Raw genomic sequence first — 18439 nt, forward strand, 5'->3', positions numbered from 1 at the left:
CTCGGACTTGTCGGGTCTAAAAATGCCGGGTTCTAACCTCAATAGAATTGTATGTTGTGACGTTTTATTCCAACATCCGAAATTTAATGGTATAATTATCAAAGTAAAAATTTTCTTTAAATAACATTTGGAAAATGGCATTATCTAAATCTGTTATTTATCTAAAAATGTGGATTGTGCTCAGTAGGTAAATTAAAAAAAATTTTTTTTTAAAGACTTAAAAACATTTTTATATTTCCTTATGGAATTACATTACCAGTGCTATGGCCTTGAGCCCCACAGATTTTGAGGTTTCGGTTCATAGAAAAACATATTTTTAAAAGAAACTCCTGTTTTAAAATAGCCTAGGCCCCTAAAAAGTTATGGCTCACTACTGCACATTGCCATAATATATTATATAATCCAGGAATAAAAATATATGTAATCCAGGAATAAAAATGTGCAGGGAAAAGCAGTTTGCTAATTGATGGTATATTTTTCTGTCGTATGCCTTCAATCGTTCTGCATTAAAAATCGTACACATGAATAGGAAGGAACCTCGACGTAGTTCATGTGCTTTAAACAAATACCTTCCAGACAGATACTCTTTCAACCTGGAAGTGGAGCATCATTATATATTCTGAATTTAGTTTATTCTCAAGAAATAGAAATTTTTAAATTTATTCCCGAAACCCTAATTGACTATACTTTTTTGTGTTCAGAGAGTAATAATATTCGGGTTTAAGAATCATTTTGAAATTAATTTTGAATATTAAATTGTTTTGTTTACTTTTAGTAGTGCGCACTGTGGATTTCAAGAATGAGTTATAGGTATAATTTCAATTCAATTTAAATTAATGGATATTTTTAATAGGAAAGATAATGACCCAAATATAGTAAAGATTTCTAACCATTTTTTTATGATTGCACACCATTTTTAAACAAAGTTTAAAAATGGTGTGCAATCATAAAAAAAAAAATTTAAATTGCAGTAAAACATGTTTTTAATAAAGCAATGAAAGAGAATCTGCAGGTGTATATGGGTTCTCTAAAAGAACATTGGCTTACAGAATAAAAATGCTTAGAAATAATAAAAAATTAAAAAGTGAAAACATTTTTGCCAATTATTTTATTTCCAACTTGGTTGAATGTTATGAACTTTATTTTTTCAATATTATCTCAATCCATTTTACATTCACACTCTTTATTTTGTTATTTTTTAAAGTTTTTTCTATTTATGAAATCGATAAGCGATTGAATAGTGTTATCATTTTTCTTTAAACATAATATATAAGAAAATTATTTAATGGCTTAAGATCTTTATATAAATAATTCTGTTTTTGGTAATAATTCTATTAATTCTAGTGTTGTTTATAATTACTAAAATTACTTATTATTGTTTAAAATTACTGCTTAATGAAAAAAACGAAATATTTCTTGTCTTTTTATTATTTTTTCTAAACTGCCCCAATGCTGTCTAAAACTTGTGGGGTAGTTTTGGACAAGGAGTAGCTTCGTTTTAAGAAAATAAAAACAACTATAATTTATTTGAACTAGCTGGGCTTCACTTTTTTTTAAAAGAATTAATAACTATATTATCTTTTTCTGTAAAAATTTCAACAATTTGTCAAACAGTACAAAAGCTGTGGTACTTTTTTCAAAAAGTGTCCTAATGAGCCCCCTTCTCCTTTATGCTGCATGAACTCTCTTCTTATATTGTATCTAGGAGATTTTTTAAAATGATTTTATGATTAAGAATTTAAAAAATGAGTTTAATACTACACTTAAAAACTATTCTATGTTTTTCTTTTCTTACTACAGTATTAAAGTTGTCTTTGATAAACAATATTCTGGTTATTTCTGGTAACTTCAGGGGTACCACAAAGTTCTACCCTGTATCATTTCTTAAATTATATTTGCTAGTTAGACATTAATATACTACAGTTAAGACAAAAACTAATCACTTTTTGATTGCTTACAGGCAACCTATCATTATTTTGACCGCATTTCAAGCTTGGGGCTTACAACGACTTTTAAAAAAAATAATTGCAATATTGTTCATAATCTTATATTGATGGAAACACTCTTACTCTACATTCTTACTAGATTCCTCTATTTTATATCTTCTTAGATTATTTTTTACTACTGTCCTCTAATGGAAACCACATATATAATTTATTGCGAAGTAAGCACCTGCTAAGGTTTCATTATTGTGCTATCTGTTTTCTTACTCATGATTTCCTTTTCTACGTCTATTAGTCTCTTGTTTGTTTTTGCATGGAATTTAAATTTGAATTGTAAATGTTGTTAGACCTGCTCTGGTTGCCAAGCATAATTCGTAATTACCAGCCTTACAATGATAGGAATTACCTTCCTATCATTGTAAGATTTCATCTCTTTTTTACTAACACTATAATGGTTGCTGTCCGAGCGAGTTTCATTAATCAAAAACTTTGTTGTTCATCAAGCCCTCTCTCTTTATCCTTCAGCCAATATCATTGTTGTAGGTGACTTTAATGCTCATCACACTGAATGGCTTGGCTCTGTGACTCTGCAGGCATTAAGATCCACAATTTTTGCCTTTCTTAATCTCTAACTCAAATAGTCAACTTTCCAACTCGCTTTCCAGACAATCCAAATCAATTACCATCTTTACTCAACTTATGTTTTGTTTCTGATCCAAGTCATTGCTCAGTTTCTTCACATTCACCTTGAGGTGCTTTTGATCACGATTTGATTTCTCTAGAACTATTATCTCATTCTTCTTTATTATCAAAACCCTCCTATCATTGTACATCTTACAACTACCTTAAAGCTGACCGGGACTCTTTCCGTGATTGTTTTTGTGATGGCCCTTGGGTAGAAATCCTTCGCCTTCCTGCTGACAAATGTGCTTCTTACGTAACTTCTTGTATTCAGGCTGGTAGAACAATTCTCAAGAATTCAGACATCTGTTTACTATTGCAAGAAACCATTGTAAAAAGTTCTAACGCCAAAGCCTGCTATTCTCAGGTCACGAAATCTCATATTTTATGTCAAAAATTAGGCTCTTGTAATTTCTGGAGAATCTTTAACAGTAGCTATAATTGGGGCAAATCTGTTATTCCACCTCTCTTGTATGGTTCAGATTTTGTCACCTCACTTAAAGACAAAGCTGAATTGTTTGCTAATAACTTTTTATCAATATCATTCCTTGATTCCACTAGTTGCATTCTACTGATGTAGCCGACAAACAGGTTTATTAATTCCTTGAAATTCATGTCATTCCAGCTTCTGTATCTGAAGTGATTTCCTGCATAGACTCTTCTACAGCTTGTGGTCCGGACAACATATCTGTAACAGTCTTGCAGAAGTTTTCTCTGGAACTGTACTCTATACTTTAAAAACTGTTTAACAAGTGGTTATCAAAATCTTGTTTTCCAGCCTGCTGGAAAGCGGCATCCCTATTTTCAAACACTCTTGAGAGCGATCTGATTTGTCTAACTACCGTCCTCTCTTTTTCCTATCATTAACAAGGTTTTTGAGTCTTTAATTAACAAATAATAATCTCACATCTTAAATCTAATAACTTACTTTCTGAAAATCAATATGGATTTTGATCTTCTTGTTTTACTACTGATTTGTCAGCGGTAATAACTGATAGGTTTTATCATGCATTAGATGAAGGTGGAGAGGCTTAGTCTATCGCTCTCAACATTTCTAAAGCCTTTGATAAAGTTTGGCATGCTAGGTCTTCTCCATAAGTTTTCCTCTTATGGTGTATCAGGCAACATCTTTAAGATTATCGAGCCCTTCCTTACTAATCATAGTATAAAAGTTGTCTTTGATGAGGCACTCTTCTTAATATCCTGTAACTTCAGCGGTTCCTTAAGGTTCTATCCTTGGCCTTATACTCTTTTTAATTTATATTAACGATCTTCTGGAAATTCTCACATCTAACATGGCACTGTTCACTGATGTTACTACCTTTTATACTTGTCTTAATAAGAAGCCAACACTCTCTAATTGCTTAGAGGGGGGATTTGAGCTTGAAAAGGATCTCACTCCTGCTACAGCAATGGGCTCTCAGTGGCTGGTGACCTTTAACTCAAATTGAACTCAATTTTTTTCAGCTAATCATTATCGCAATAATCTAGATATTCCTATATTTATGAACGGTAATGTACTCGATGAGTCATCTACTCTTCATCTTCTAGGATTAACTCTTACTTCCGATCTTTCTTGGAAACCATGTATCAAATCCATTGCAAAATTAGCATCAGCTAAAGTTTTCTTTTAGACAAGGTGCAAAAACGCATTGTAAACACAGCTAAACCTGCTCTTGCAGCCAACCTCCAACCATTATCACATCATCGTAATGTTGCTTCTCTTTCACTTCTATATAAATATTATAATGGGCACTGATCTAAAGAGCTAGCGTCTCTTGTGCCATCAACTAAAATTCATTATCGTATTACTCGTCATTCAATTAAAACTCATCCTTTTACTGTGACTGTTCCTAAGTGCTCTAAAAAAATATTTGTCTTTTTTTTCCCTTGAACATCAGTTCTTGGAATTCGCTTCCTTCGTCTTATTTTCCTGATTCATATGATTTGAAATCTTTCAAGTCGTCTGTCAATCGTTATCTTGCTCTATAAATTTCATCTTATCTCTTCCGGTAACTTCTAACTCTAAAAGTGGTTGCTTGCAACCTTGTTGGAAATAAAGATGTTAAGAAAAAAAAAAAAGAAAAAAAAATTTAAACAATATTTGTTTTTATAACTGTAAAGTTAAAAAAATAAAATCAAAAAAGAAATTTAAATACAAAAATTAAAAATACAATTAATATATAGGTATGTTAAATAAAAAATAATATAATATTAATTTTTAAATTTACAGAATATATATACTAATTACTTTAAAAATTCAATAACATTGTAGCCTATCTAGCATCTAAACAGCCACCCCTGTTACAAGGAAAATTTTCTTTACAGCTTTAGTTGAGCTTGAAAACAAAAAATTTCAGATATTTTTTACAAATAAATATCTTATTGACATTTCTCTTTGTGTCAAATTTTTATTTTAGAAAGCAGTTTTATTTACTATTATTATCATATATCATTTTATTTACTATTATTATCACATATTATTATCACATATCATTAGTAACTTTTATTATCTTATTAATAACTGACATTTTTCAAGTAAACTATTTGAAAAAAAGATATTAAAGCAAAGGTTTCCATAAAATGACATTTTTAATCTAGTTTTAGGCAACAAAAAATGTGCATTTGTTACCCTGGTCATTCCATTAAAGTTGCATTAAAATATTGTTTTGCAATGATTGAGAAATCACATTTAATACTTCAGAAAATAAGTAAATTTTATAAAGGCTTTTTTGTAGTGCATGTTTGAGCACATTTTAGTCACATAAATAATAATTTTAGTCACATAAATAATAATTTTAGTCACATAAATATTAATTTCAGTCACATAAATATTAACTTATATTAATAAGTATTAAAATTTAATGTTGCGCAACTAAAAATCTTTATATGACCTAATATTTTTTTGTTTCTTTAAGATGTTTTAAGTAAAGAATGATATCATGATTTCTTTTTTTTTAATGATTTATACAATTTAGCATAATTATGAATTAAATGAAAATAATGGCAAATAAATGCATTATTACTAAGGTTGTCAGATGTCTGGCTATCACCAAGGAGAGCACCATAAAAAAAAATTATTTTTGCAGGTTGGAAAATATATGCATTATTATAAACTTATAACATAAAAATAATGAAAAATAAAAATAATGTTAAAAATTATAAAACTGTAGTAAAGAGTAGTTTAGAGTAAAAAGCAAGATCTCTGACAGATGTAGCAACGCGGACCGTTTGGCCTCAGATGTTAAAAGACATTAGCATTTCTAAATTGCTTATAAATTTTTACAACCAACCCAAACAACATAATCATCATGGTAATAACCAACCAAAACAATATAACCATCATATGATCATGGGAATAACCAACCAGAACAACATAATCATCCTATTTGGCAATTATCATTACTTGTTGGGAAAGTCTATTTTTCAGATTCTTTTTCCTGAACTTGATCAAACATAGTGTGAAGTAAATTTACTGGTATGTTTTCAATGTTTTTTTTCATTTATAGAATTTACATAAGAAAATGTTTGGCATAGTTTAAAATCAACTGAGATTTCAATTAGATGGTTTTTCACAATTAAAAGCTCATTTTCAGTGTGCATAATGGCTTTGAACTATGGGTTTAGACCCAAGGTTCAAAGCCAGAAAAAACCATGTTAAGATAAGTAGCGTAATATTTAAATTAAACTGCAGATGCATGTATGTGAAAACATGTGAAATGATGTGAAAATATGTGAAAGTTTTTAAAGGTGCTATTAAGGCTACAATTTATTGATTCAAACTTCTAAATTATAAATGCAAGATTTAACCAAACTAATAGCCAAAGTGGTATCAGTGTTGCATCCAAAACTGGTTTTAAGAATGGAATACACTTTTTTAGAATATCTTTTATTGCCAACAATAAAGCTTGAGGAAGATTTTTTGCGCATCTTCCATTTAAAGTGCATTCTGTAAGAGTCTTTGAAATTGCCGCACACTTTTCACATGACCAATTCAAAAGTTCAAATGTATTGTTTAACCTGCTTACAATATCAAGTGGTAGAAATGATTCCCAAAGTCCTTGTTTAAGTTGATGCTTTTTCAAACATTTAATACCTACAGAGAAACTGCCATAAAAAATCCTGCAATTTTGTTTACCAAACTAATAAGGTTTTTAATTTGCTGTTGAATATTCAACATGCATGTATTGTGTCTGTGGTAACAAATAGCATGTTCTCTATTTCAATGTTTGAACTTTGCAGTTTTTTGAGATGTATGATTCACATTGATATCTTCAAGATTAACTACAATTAGGAAAAATTTTTTTAACTTCTATTTTGTTAGAGTTATATAATGATTCGTTAAAACTAAATAATTGCTACTATTTGCAGTTTTACAATGATCAAAAGCAATGGAACATTTACATCCTTACATTTCTGCAAGTACTGCTGTTTTAACTTTACTTTCTAACATTATTTATAATTCATTTATCTGACATGAAAGAATAGATGAATGAGGAGTTTTATAATTTTTATTAATAAGAGTTAAACACAATTTTATAAAACCCTTACCAGAAGAAGTTTCAAAAGAATGTCCATTAGGATAGGTTGTACTTTTTAAATTTTGGATATGGGAGCTTGTGCAATAATTTTTGTGTATTAGGATATAAGAAGAAACGCAACCTTTTTTTTTCTTAAAAAATTTATCTAGTGGGGCTAAGAGCATTTGAAAAATGCTAATTTTGCTAAGAACTCATTAAAATAGCATTTTTTGCCTTTTTTTAAAAAAGCTTATGGGAACGCAATCATTAAAAAACAGTTTGACATAATATAGACATAAAAATAAAACATAACATTTTGGTGCAACTTTACTTAAAGGCCAAACAAATACAGTAGATATAAGAAAAGATGTCTTCCATTATGGATTTTACAAAACATATATATATAAAACTACAAAAAGCTACCAATATTTTTAAACAAACATAATATCAATTTTATTACAATTAATGGCTACTCAAGCTCAAACAGTATTAAAATGCCCTAAATTGCATAATTGGGTAATGGGTAAATTGAACTTTGTTTTTTAGAGCTGCCTACGCTGAGAGATGGAATTTTGTTGCGTGATAGATCAGTTACACATTTGAGTACAAGATGTATGTGTATACAAACATTTATTAAAATAAAAAGTATTTGGATGTTAGCAAATTCTACAATACTGTTGGTCTCAGAAAAATATGCAGTTGATAAACTTGTCGTTAAATGGAACATTGCAAAAGATATTGGAAAATTGAGAACTATAAAAAAAAAAAATATGTTTACAGACAAACTTAATGAGTTATTTGACTTGACAAAATTTAAGTGCAAAATCTTATGCTGTAATGAAAGTAAATGCAACGGTTGTCTTTTTAAAATCCATGTGACTTGCATGTTCAAAAGTAGCAAAGATACCTTTGCAATAACTAATTTTCCTACAAGCTCAAAGAAATAAATTTGGTAACAAAAGTTTTTTACAAATAGGATTAGTTGATGTATCAGAGACATATTGGTTAACAAGATATTTGGGTAGAAAAGAACAGACTCTAAAGTACTTGGAACAAATAGTGAGGATATAGGCAGATGCTAAAATATCACAAATATTTTTGTCAATTTTTGTTAAAACTGTGAATTGAAAAATATAGTATAACTGTTTTATTAAAATTAACTAACATAATTTGAGCATTTGTTTTCTCCTTTAGCAGTAAAATTTCAAACAAAAATAGATGATTTGGACATTAGAAATGAAAATGCAAATAATTCAAAAAAAGCTGACTTCGGATTGAAAAAAAATTACTTAAATAATACAAGGGTTTCTCAAGCAGCTATTAGGTATGGGGTATCTAACAGAGCTGCAGCTCGAAAAATAACTTTCTTGGTTCTATTGGAAAATTTTTAAGTAAGGTTACTAGCTTCAAAGAAAGCATAATGAAAATTGAATTTGCTAATGCAATGATAGAACTTGACTCTGAAGTTGTAAAATCGCTATCAGACGATCAAAAGATCTTTATGAAATTACCCATGCAATTAACACTGAGGTTTTTCTGGAAAATCTTAAAGGCAAAGAAATTGGGTCGTATTCGCATGCAAGATGCGAATACGACCCAATTCAGTTGAAAAAACATATGATCTTCAACTTCTGGTGGAGTTCATTGTTGTAGTTTATGAGCCATTTAGGTTAAGTGTAAGTGGACTGAAGGGTCTAACCATATACTCATCAAACAAAGCTTCTTTGTCATCAAAGACTTAAAGTTAAAGACAATAATGCAATGCCCTATGTTTTATCATCTCCATGGAATGTTCATAGTGATATGTTCTTCAAGTATTGTTATACAGAAAGAGAATTTGCAGTTAAAACAATTTTAAAATTAAGAGGAGATTCAGAATACAGAAACACTAATGTAAGAAGTGGAAAATATCATATACATAATGAAAATGCTGATTGACTTTTTGATCTTATTAATTGGAGATAGGATGTATGTGAACTTTTACTTACATGTTTATTGTCAAAGAATGAACTTTTAAAATACAATTATACTCTGATGTCTGTTTTTATGTTCATGGGCAAGCTATTGAAAAATGTGTCCAAGAAGTCACAAGATCTTCTCAATTGGTATTTGGAAAAGATAACAGATGGTTTCATTAGAGCTACATTTGCACATTGAGAAATCATGCCTGTGAACCAATCAAAATAAGATCTATTTAAATTATTTTAGGCAATATAAATTTTTTTAGTTGTTTTCTCTTGCTTTTGGATTATATTTAAAAAATATCAGTTATAATTTTAAAATATTTATCAAAATTATAACTGATATAATTTTGATAAATATTTCTAACACCCTGCATAAGTACTTAAAATCAGATCGAAGTTATTTACATAAAATCATATTTATAAACTTGTACTACAATAACTTAGATAAAGAAATTGTGTACACACACACACACACACACACATATGATTCATTGACTAACACACGTGTCACCCTGGAATTTAAATTATATATGTGTGTATATATTTATATATATACACACACACATATATAATTTAATCTAGGCAGCAGATAATTTCAGTGTGACGCCACAGTACTTATCTAAACACGCAATTAAAGTTGTGTGTGTGTGTGTATGTGTGTGTATGTGTTTTAAACATGCGCGGAGTGCTACATCGACTATCTTATAGCTTGCTGCTTCAAGGGAGTGTTACTACATCGACTACCTAATAGCCTGACTCGCAACAAAGTGTTGCTACATCGACTGAGGATTTGGTTAGGGCAGGCAGTTTATCATTTAAAGAAAAAAAAAAACTATTTAATTTTTTAAATTTTTTTTGGTTCTCTTGTTTTATCAAGCCTAATTAATCAAATTGGGAAGTTATTGTTTCAGATATTAAAATGTAAATATCTTCCTTACAGATTTTTAAATTCTTTTTTGTGCACCTTGATTAGCCAACTGGTCTGCTTGTTCATTTCCATATACACCCATATGACCAGGTATATGTACCTAAAGAAAAAAAAACTTATAAATAGTTATAAATTTATTATAGTCTATCAATTAGTTATCAATTATCTTAAAGTTTAAACTTTAACCAAGCAAAAAGACTTTTTAAGATTTTTGAACAACCATAACCTAAAATAAATTGTTTAAAATAAAACTGGTTTGAATTTGAAAAACATTTCTGTTTATCTTGTTTTGCTGACTTTGATGCTTTTTTAAAAAAGCTCCAGTTTTATTTAAGTAAGCACTTCTATTTATTCTAATAAAATTTAACACTTTAATTTTTAAAATACTGACTTTAAAATACATAATTTTTTTTTCAATTTCATCTATGAAGCTGCCTTAAAACAGGGAATAATTAAAAAAATATATTTAAACTGTATTTAATTATGAATATTTTAAGCACTTGCTGAAATTTCTTGATTGTGTATTAAAAATTGTTTAATTTTTATTAAACACATTTTAATGAAAAAATTAAAACAGAAAAAATTGAATATTAAACATATTAAAATCTGTGCTATATTCGGAGTTTCAGTACAAGCCATAACCTGATGAACTGATATTACTTCATGGTGACCAAGCACCAAAATATGGTATAATTACCAAGTGAGCTACTCTATTTTAATATAGTGAGAGAGTCTCAAAGATAATCCCTGCTCAGGGCACCCTAGATCTATTAAAGAAGCCCTCATGCAACACATGATATACTTGAAGCCCTAATATTGATTAAATGTTTTACAACCAATAAAATTATTCCTTTTAAAAAAAGAAAACTAGCATCCAGTTGGATACCCCTCAAACTAACCAATCAAAATTGTAAGGATGGAGTCAGGCATGTGAGGAAAATTTATCCCTATTCAGAAACAGCCCATGGGACTATGTGGTGTTTTTACAGGGGGTAAGATATGGGTTTTAATTAAGACAAGTTAGGCACAAGTTGGCTTATGCTGGTCAAGGTGAAAGCCCAAGAACTATAGTAAAATGCAACAAGTCTGAGCCAAAGAACATGTTCCACAAATTCAAAACAACAGGTGTTCATTTGGATTATGTTGAAAAAAGAGACACCATTACTAGTCAATATTATGTAAGAAATTGTTTGAAACCTGTTATATCTGAAATAAATAATTTTTTATATGATACGGACAATGCTGTTGAAGTTTAATTAGGCATGAGTGTTTGTTTGTTTGCAAAATATATCTGTTTTAATGTATTTATTGTTTTCAAGGATAACTGATTTGTTTAGAAAATTAACTACATTAAATTAATAATATTAAAAAAAAAAAGAAAATACCGTATAACCTTACTAAAAAATAATTGTTTTTACGCCTGATTATGCTACAAAAAACTATGCAGAACTAAAAATATGGTTAAAAGAGTGTCATTACCCTGATTATGTAATAGAGAAAGCATTTCATAATGCAAATTACAAGGTCCAGCACCAATTAAAGCAATCAATACAAGTTTTTCCTTTGGTGACTACTTTATGTAGCAATTGAAACTGTCAACCAATTTTAAATGAAACTAACCTTTTACTTGGTTTATCTGATAATAAAAAAAAAAACATTAAGTCACATTATTTGTAATAGCAAGAATGTCATTTATTATCTAAAGTGTTTATCGTGTAATGGACTATCCACTAATACTGAAAATAAAAAAAATTTAAGAAACTGCACAAATAAACATATTTCCAGTTGCAGAATTGGCAATTCAAAAGCATGTATAAAAGCATGGCAGATTCCACAAGCATGTACAGTTAGCAAAAAAATTAATCATGCATCATAGTTAAAACTTTTTAAAACTGAATTTAAACTAAATTAAGTTAAAATTTATGATTTTTATATTAAATAATTAAAATTTATATATGAGTTTATCAAAAAAGGAACTAAAAAATTACAAAATAATAATATAAGTTACGGAAAATTACAAAAGAAATAAAAAATCAAAAAACCAAGGCAAAAAATTAAACATGCATAATTTAAAAAATTAAATTAAATTAAAAATAAAGAAAACTAATATAGTAGGTCCACCATTTGATTGAATGACGGCTAAACAACGTCTACGCATTGAATTTACCAAGTTTCTGGTAATATCTGACCCGATTTCTGACCAAAAACTCGAAATTAGTTTTTCAGATCGGCTTTCTTTGAAATTCGACGATCTTTTAATTTTTTCTCGACGTGAGTCCAAAGATGCTTGATTGGGTTTAAGTTTGGTGATTGAGCAACCCATTCAAGCATTTTGAACCCTGAAATTTTTAAATATTCGACGACCGAACGAGCGGTATGCTTAGGAACATTGTCGTGTTGAAAGATAAAATTATCTTTCAACAAATTCGACGATCTTTTTATTTTTTTTCGACGTGAGCCCAAAGATGCTCGATTTGGTTTAAGTTTGGTGTTTGAGCAACCCATTCGAGCATTTTGAACCCTGAAACTTTTAAATATTCGACAACCGAATGAGCTGTATGCTTAGGAACATTGTCGTGTTGAAAGATAAAATTATCTTTCAACCCGACAATTTCTGCAGATGAACTTAAATTATCTTGCAGAATTGATTTGTATAAATATTGATCCATTCTCTGATCAATAAACGCCAATTTCCCGACTCCGCTCGCTGCCATACATCCCCAGACCATAATATTACCATTGCCCATTCGAGCTGCTTCTTTCTATTGATCGGGCTTATATACGGCTTGTTGCGTGGTGTTCGTCCATTTAAATTGGCTTCATGCAAGCGATTTCTTATTGTTTGCGGTGTGAGAGACAATCCAAAACTCTCCTCCAACTCTTTTGCTGCTGCTGTTGTTGAAGATCTTGGATTAATTTCGAATCTTTTGATCAAAGATCGATCTTGATGCGCCGTAGTCTTTTGTTTGCGTACTCTTCCAGGTTGATTTTCGAGGTTACCAACTTTTTGAAACTTTTCCTCGATGGATTGAACGGTTGCAGGCGATATACATAGCGTTTTAGCTATTGATCTTCGGCTTTGGCCATCTTGCCATAACGCAATTACTCGTGCACAAAGTCTGATCGAATGAGATGTGTAGCTTCTTTTAGATTTTATATTTTTAATGCTGGTCATTGCTGGAAAGTTTATTAATATAAATATATAGTTTAAATTAATATAAATAAATAATATAATTAAATATAATATAAATTTTGATACTTACCATTCGAACTTACTTGTTGCATGATTAATTTTTTTGTCAGGAATTTTCAATAAAGTTAGTTCTTTATTTTTTTAAATATAACAAATTCAAATTTTTTATTTTCAAACATATGATTTTTAATGTATTTTTTAAGCGCTATCTTTTGGTGAAATTAGTTTTTCAAAAAAGTTTATACTTTTTGAGAAAAATGCATTTTTATTAATTTCTATTGGCTGCATGATTAATTTTTTTGCTCACTGTATAAAATTGTGTGAAAATACACAACATAACTATGGAGTAATTCTTTCAAATTTTAGTTTTTCATGAACTAAAAAATGAAAAAAATTTGTTGCCCTTTGAAAATTATTTACATAAGCAAAAACATGACACCTTCAATTAATACATCTGTATGCATGTGTTATGTCTGAACATCTGATGTGGTGTACATTCACCTGTAAATTACTTTATATATATTTGCATTCTGTCTGAACCTCTGGCAGGGTGCAGGGTGCAGGGTTCACCGGTGAGTTACTTTATATATTTTTGTCTGTGACAGCCCTTGGATTGATGTCTTTTCTCTCTCAGCCAATAAAAGCGCCTCCTACATAACCTCCTGAAATCAGGCAGAAATGGAAGCTTTTTTTCTTTCTTGTCAAATCCAAGTCAACCCCCATTCTTCTCCATGGTTTTCACCTTCTTGTGCAGCTGCTATATCTAATCTTAACCATTTTTTTCAAAAAATAACTCTATTGAGAATTAAAGGCTGTTTATTATTAAAAGAAATTGATGTAAGAAAATGCTGTCTTATGCTAAGCTCCATTATACCTAGTCCACTAAATTCCATGTCTTATCTCAAAAGTTAGGCTCTATTAGACTTTTACCTTTAACAGTGTCAACAAGGGTTGGGCTAACATTCTATCTCTCATTCATAGGACTAATCTTTTTACCTTGACCAAGTATAAGGCAGAACTATTTGCAAAGAACTTTTCTTCTAATTTGACTTTTGAATCTCATGGCCATTCTCTTTCTACCATTCTAATTAAACAGGTTAACCTATTGTCATCTCTCAATTAAATTCTTATAAGGCTTGTGGTCCACAAAACATTCCTGTCATACTCAGTGTAGTTAAGGCGATATTTAACAATTATAGCTGTATAATATTTTGCTGACTACACCATTTTCATTTAATCCGGTCTGTGAATCATGAAAAGACAAAAAAAATAAAAATGATAAATTTTGCCATAACATAAAATAAAAATGTTTGTAACGAAAAAACCCAGACCAAAGATTTTTTTTTAAATCTCCTCAAAATAACAATTGCTTGTTCACATTTGAATAAGATTTTAAAATGGTTTTTAAGTGAAATGAACATCGTAGTTTAATAACATGATCTGTTCTGATTGTTAATTGGCAGTTTTTCTTAATTATAAGCGCTTTCTTGTTCAGAATTCTAATACTTTTTGTAAAAATTGATAGAAACGTTGATTTTGACAATGATATTAAATTAATATGGGCTAGAACCGATTAGAGCTAGGGTCTATAGTAGATTAAAAAATTAATTTTAGCGTTAAATTAATTTTAGTTAAAAAAATTTTAAAAATTTTTAAGTAAAATTAAGTTAACGTTGTTGTGCAGAATCGATCTAAAGACTCAAAAATGATGTTCTTTAGATTCACAATTAGGGGTAATAAAAAAGTTTTGAAAATATATAAAAAAGAGAAAAGTTCCTTTAAATGTTATAAAAACTTTATGCAATAAAAATTATAGCATCTAAAGCTCTTGTTTGGACATAATATGCTGACAAAATCATGCAAACAAGGACACATCATCAGCGTCCCTGTTTGTACTTTTAGTAAGCATTGAGACCACATTTGGAGTCCTTTTTTTAATGGCTTAGGGTTTATTAATAGTAATGAGCAAATTGCTTGGACTATTGAATAGTGTACTGAGTACTATCTGTGCTTTAAGTCAAGTTCTTTAACAAATCTAAGAATGACTAAAGTACCAAAAACTATAAAACACAAAAAACCATTGTAATCAACAAGTTCTCTAAATCAATCATTCACTAATATTCATGGTCTTTGAAGTGACTTTTCTTCTGTTGAGTATTATCACTTGAAAAGTTCACCAGATATGCTTGCTCTTTGTGAGACTAATTTGAGTTCAGCTGTCTCATCTTGTAATCGTAGTGTTGATGATTATCTTCCTTCAATTCATAAAGAGGATGGTTTGGCCTGGGCATTGACATTCATATAAACTCACCAATTTGTCAAGAGTTTGAATCCACAGAATATTCTTTTATGTGCTTTTGTTTAGTACCACTTCACTCTATCACCTTTCTTTTTCTTCGATATTTCTCCTTCATCTCAAGACTGCACTCTTTTCGATGTTATTATGTGATAAATGGCAATTTGATCAATCAAATTGATCAAGCCTTTCTCTTTATCCTTTGGCCATTATTGTTGTTGTTGGTAACTTTAATGCTCATCACACTGAATGGCTTGGCTCTAGTGTCAGTGAATCTGCAGGTATTAAGGCCCACAACCTTTGCTTTTACCAATCTCTAACACAAATAGTCAACTTTCCAACTATAAATTTATATATTTGCTTATTTAGTATTTTTTTGAAATAAGCGTTATTTATTGTGTATGAAATATGATTAAATACATTAATTTTTCCTATTAGACATTATGTTCGTGTAGTGCAGTGGATGCTATATTGCTCTACTTTTGAGGCGTGGTTGTTTAGGTAACGGGTCTGAATCCTTCATCAGAAACTATTTTATTTAATTTTAAATCTTTTATTAAAACTAATTTTATGTTTTTTAACTGTTATTGTTGTTTATTTATAGTTACATTACATTATATTGTTGCTAATTATAGCTTATATAGTTAGTTTATTTAAGTAGTTGTAGTTAGTGTACATATACCAACTGACTTAAATAGGGACTTACATAGGGAGCAAATAAAAAAGGTGCAAATTATAATTAAAAAGTAAGTAAAATAAAATTTTGAAAACTTCAAGTGGATAAAATAAATAATACAAAGTTTATAAAGTAAATTTGATAATATATTCTTACACGGACAAATAATATATATTTTGTTAAGATGTGTGCTAACTTTTTAATATAAAAATCAAGATAAAGATTTATATTTACTTGTTAAAAACAAGTTGCATTAATGAAATCTCAAAACCAAATATATTATTTTATTTTTAACTGTATCACAAATTTTTTTTGGGATTTAGTAAAAAATTATAAAATAAATATGATTTGCTGATTGCACAGTTAGCCAGGTGGTGGATAAAAGTAAAAAAAATACATTTTTAAAATTTTAAAATTTTAAAATTTAAAATTTTAAAATTTTTAAAATACATTTTTAAAATTACATTATATACCATTTTATATCTTAAACATTCAGCTTTTATATAATGTACATATTTTGTATAATTATCATGTCGTATACTTCCGTATGCCGTATAATTATCATGACGCATGCTTAGCTGTAGAATAAAAAGCTTTTTTTAAAACATTTTCCAAATTTTTTAATTTGAAAATATTATTTGTGTTAATAATAAGCATGAAATAGATGTTAATTTTAAAACCTCTCTTTTTATTGCATAATTTAATAAAATCAAGTATTATCTTTCAAATGAGTTAATACAACACTATTTAGCACATAAGTTATGCCAAATAAAATGATTTCAAATGACGACGTATTTAAAGTACTTTTTTAAGTTAAAATTTCCCTTATATAGTCAAATACTATTACGGTCCAAAGTGGTCCAGTAATTTGAGACTTGAAATACATTGTTCAATATGCATATTATCAATACAAATTTGGTTTACAATCCGCAGATGTCCGCCTGGTCTCTAATAATAATTTTTACAAGTTAAATGATGTATCCAATTTTATGTGGCGAAAATGTTAAATGTTTTTTATTCTAAATGGTTATGTAATAATTGGGTCTCAGCAAGACTAGATTAGTGTTTCAAAATTTTTATACTTTTAAACTATTAATACATCTTAAAATACCTATTTATAACATTTTGTAAATGAAATTTATATTTTCAATAGTTAAAACATGAAAAATATTGATTTTCATAAAATTCATAAAACAAAGAAAAGAAGACGCCATTAGTTGCATCATATTCATCTTAAGAACTATTGTTTGCATCAGGTTGTAGTTTGCACCAAGATGGTAAAGAAAAAGAAGCTAAAGCTGTTTTATACTGATCAGAATATATGAGTTTTGGTTCAAAAAATTCTTATATTATTATATAAACAAAAAGGTTTAAACTCTAGGTTTTAACTTTCTATATGGATTATGAAGTAATTTAATATAAAATCCCTGGAACTGCATAAAGAACTGCTTAAAATTAGTAATTGGAAATGTGTTAAAATTTTTAAATGCATGAAATAATTTTTAATTAGACTTATTAATATTAGTTAATATTAATTAATATTAATCTAGTTTATAACATTGATGCTTTAAGAAAAGTTACTTAAGCTAGTAACTATGCAAAATGAACCATTGCCAGGCATTCAGGTGTCACTATCAACCAAATAAAAAATCCATAGTACCACTACATTTGTAGTATAAAAATAATCAATGTGGTAATTATGGGAGTAATTCAATAAAGTTATTACTTTTTCCAGTTTTTTTTTTCCATTTATATTTGTTAAGGTTAATATGTGGTTGCTAAGCAATTTAGGTATTCATAGCAACAAAAAATTAAAATTAAACAGTAAAAAATGGTTCTTAAACCTTTTTTATATGACAAATTATTAGTTTTGTTCAGTAAAAGTGAATTCTGGCCCATTGTGGATTGTGGCAAAAAAAAAAACTTCAATATCTTATAAAAAGAAAAAAACACACGATGATGTCATATACTGAAACTGTTATGAATTAAACCCAAGTGAAATTAATTATGCAGCCTGCAGATTGCGGCATATATTATAAAGACTCCAAGAACCAAGAAAAAATAAAGAAGGAAAGCTTTGACTAAAACAATAACTTTTGTTTTATTGATATGCATGTATTATTTAGTTATAATCAAAAAAATTCAGCCTAAACGCTTTTTTTAAACATTTTCTTTAATATAACACAATTTGTCTTGACACTTGGGGGTCCCTTTACAAAAAATACATGCAACAACCTT

At 28.8% G+C, this 18439-nt stretch overlaps 1 protein-coding gene across 1 annotated transcript in view; it reads right to left on the reverse strand.

The window, feature by feature from the left end:
• LOC100201848 (ribonuclease H1) overlaps positions 1-18439 on the reverse strand; it is a 48936-nt gene that overhangs the window by 8282 nt on the left and 22215 nt on the right. Inside the window, exon 8 of the mRNA XM_065813498.1 lies at positions 10047-10136. Coding sequence (XP_065669570.1) covers positions 10053-10136 — 84 coding nt within the window. The 3' untranslated portion in view covers positions 10047-10052. The remainder of the gene's footprint in view (positions 1-10046; positions 10137-18439) is intronic.

Source organism: Hydra vulgaris, chromosome 12 (assembly GCF_038396675.1).
Source record: "Hydra vulgaris chromosome 12, alternate assembly HydraT2T_AEP".
In the NCBI taxonomy this organism is placed as follows: domain Eukaryota; kingdom Metazoa; phylum Cnidaria; class Hydrozoa; order Anthoathecata; family Hydridae; genus Hydra; species Hydra vulgaris.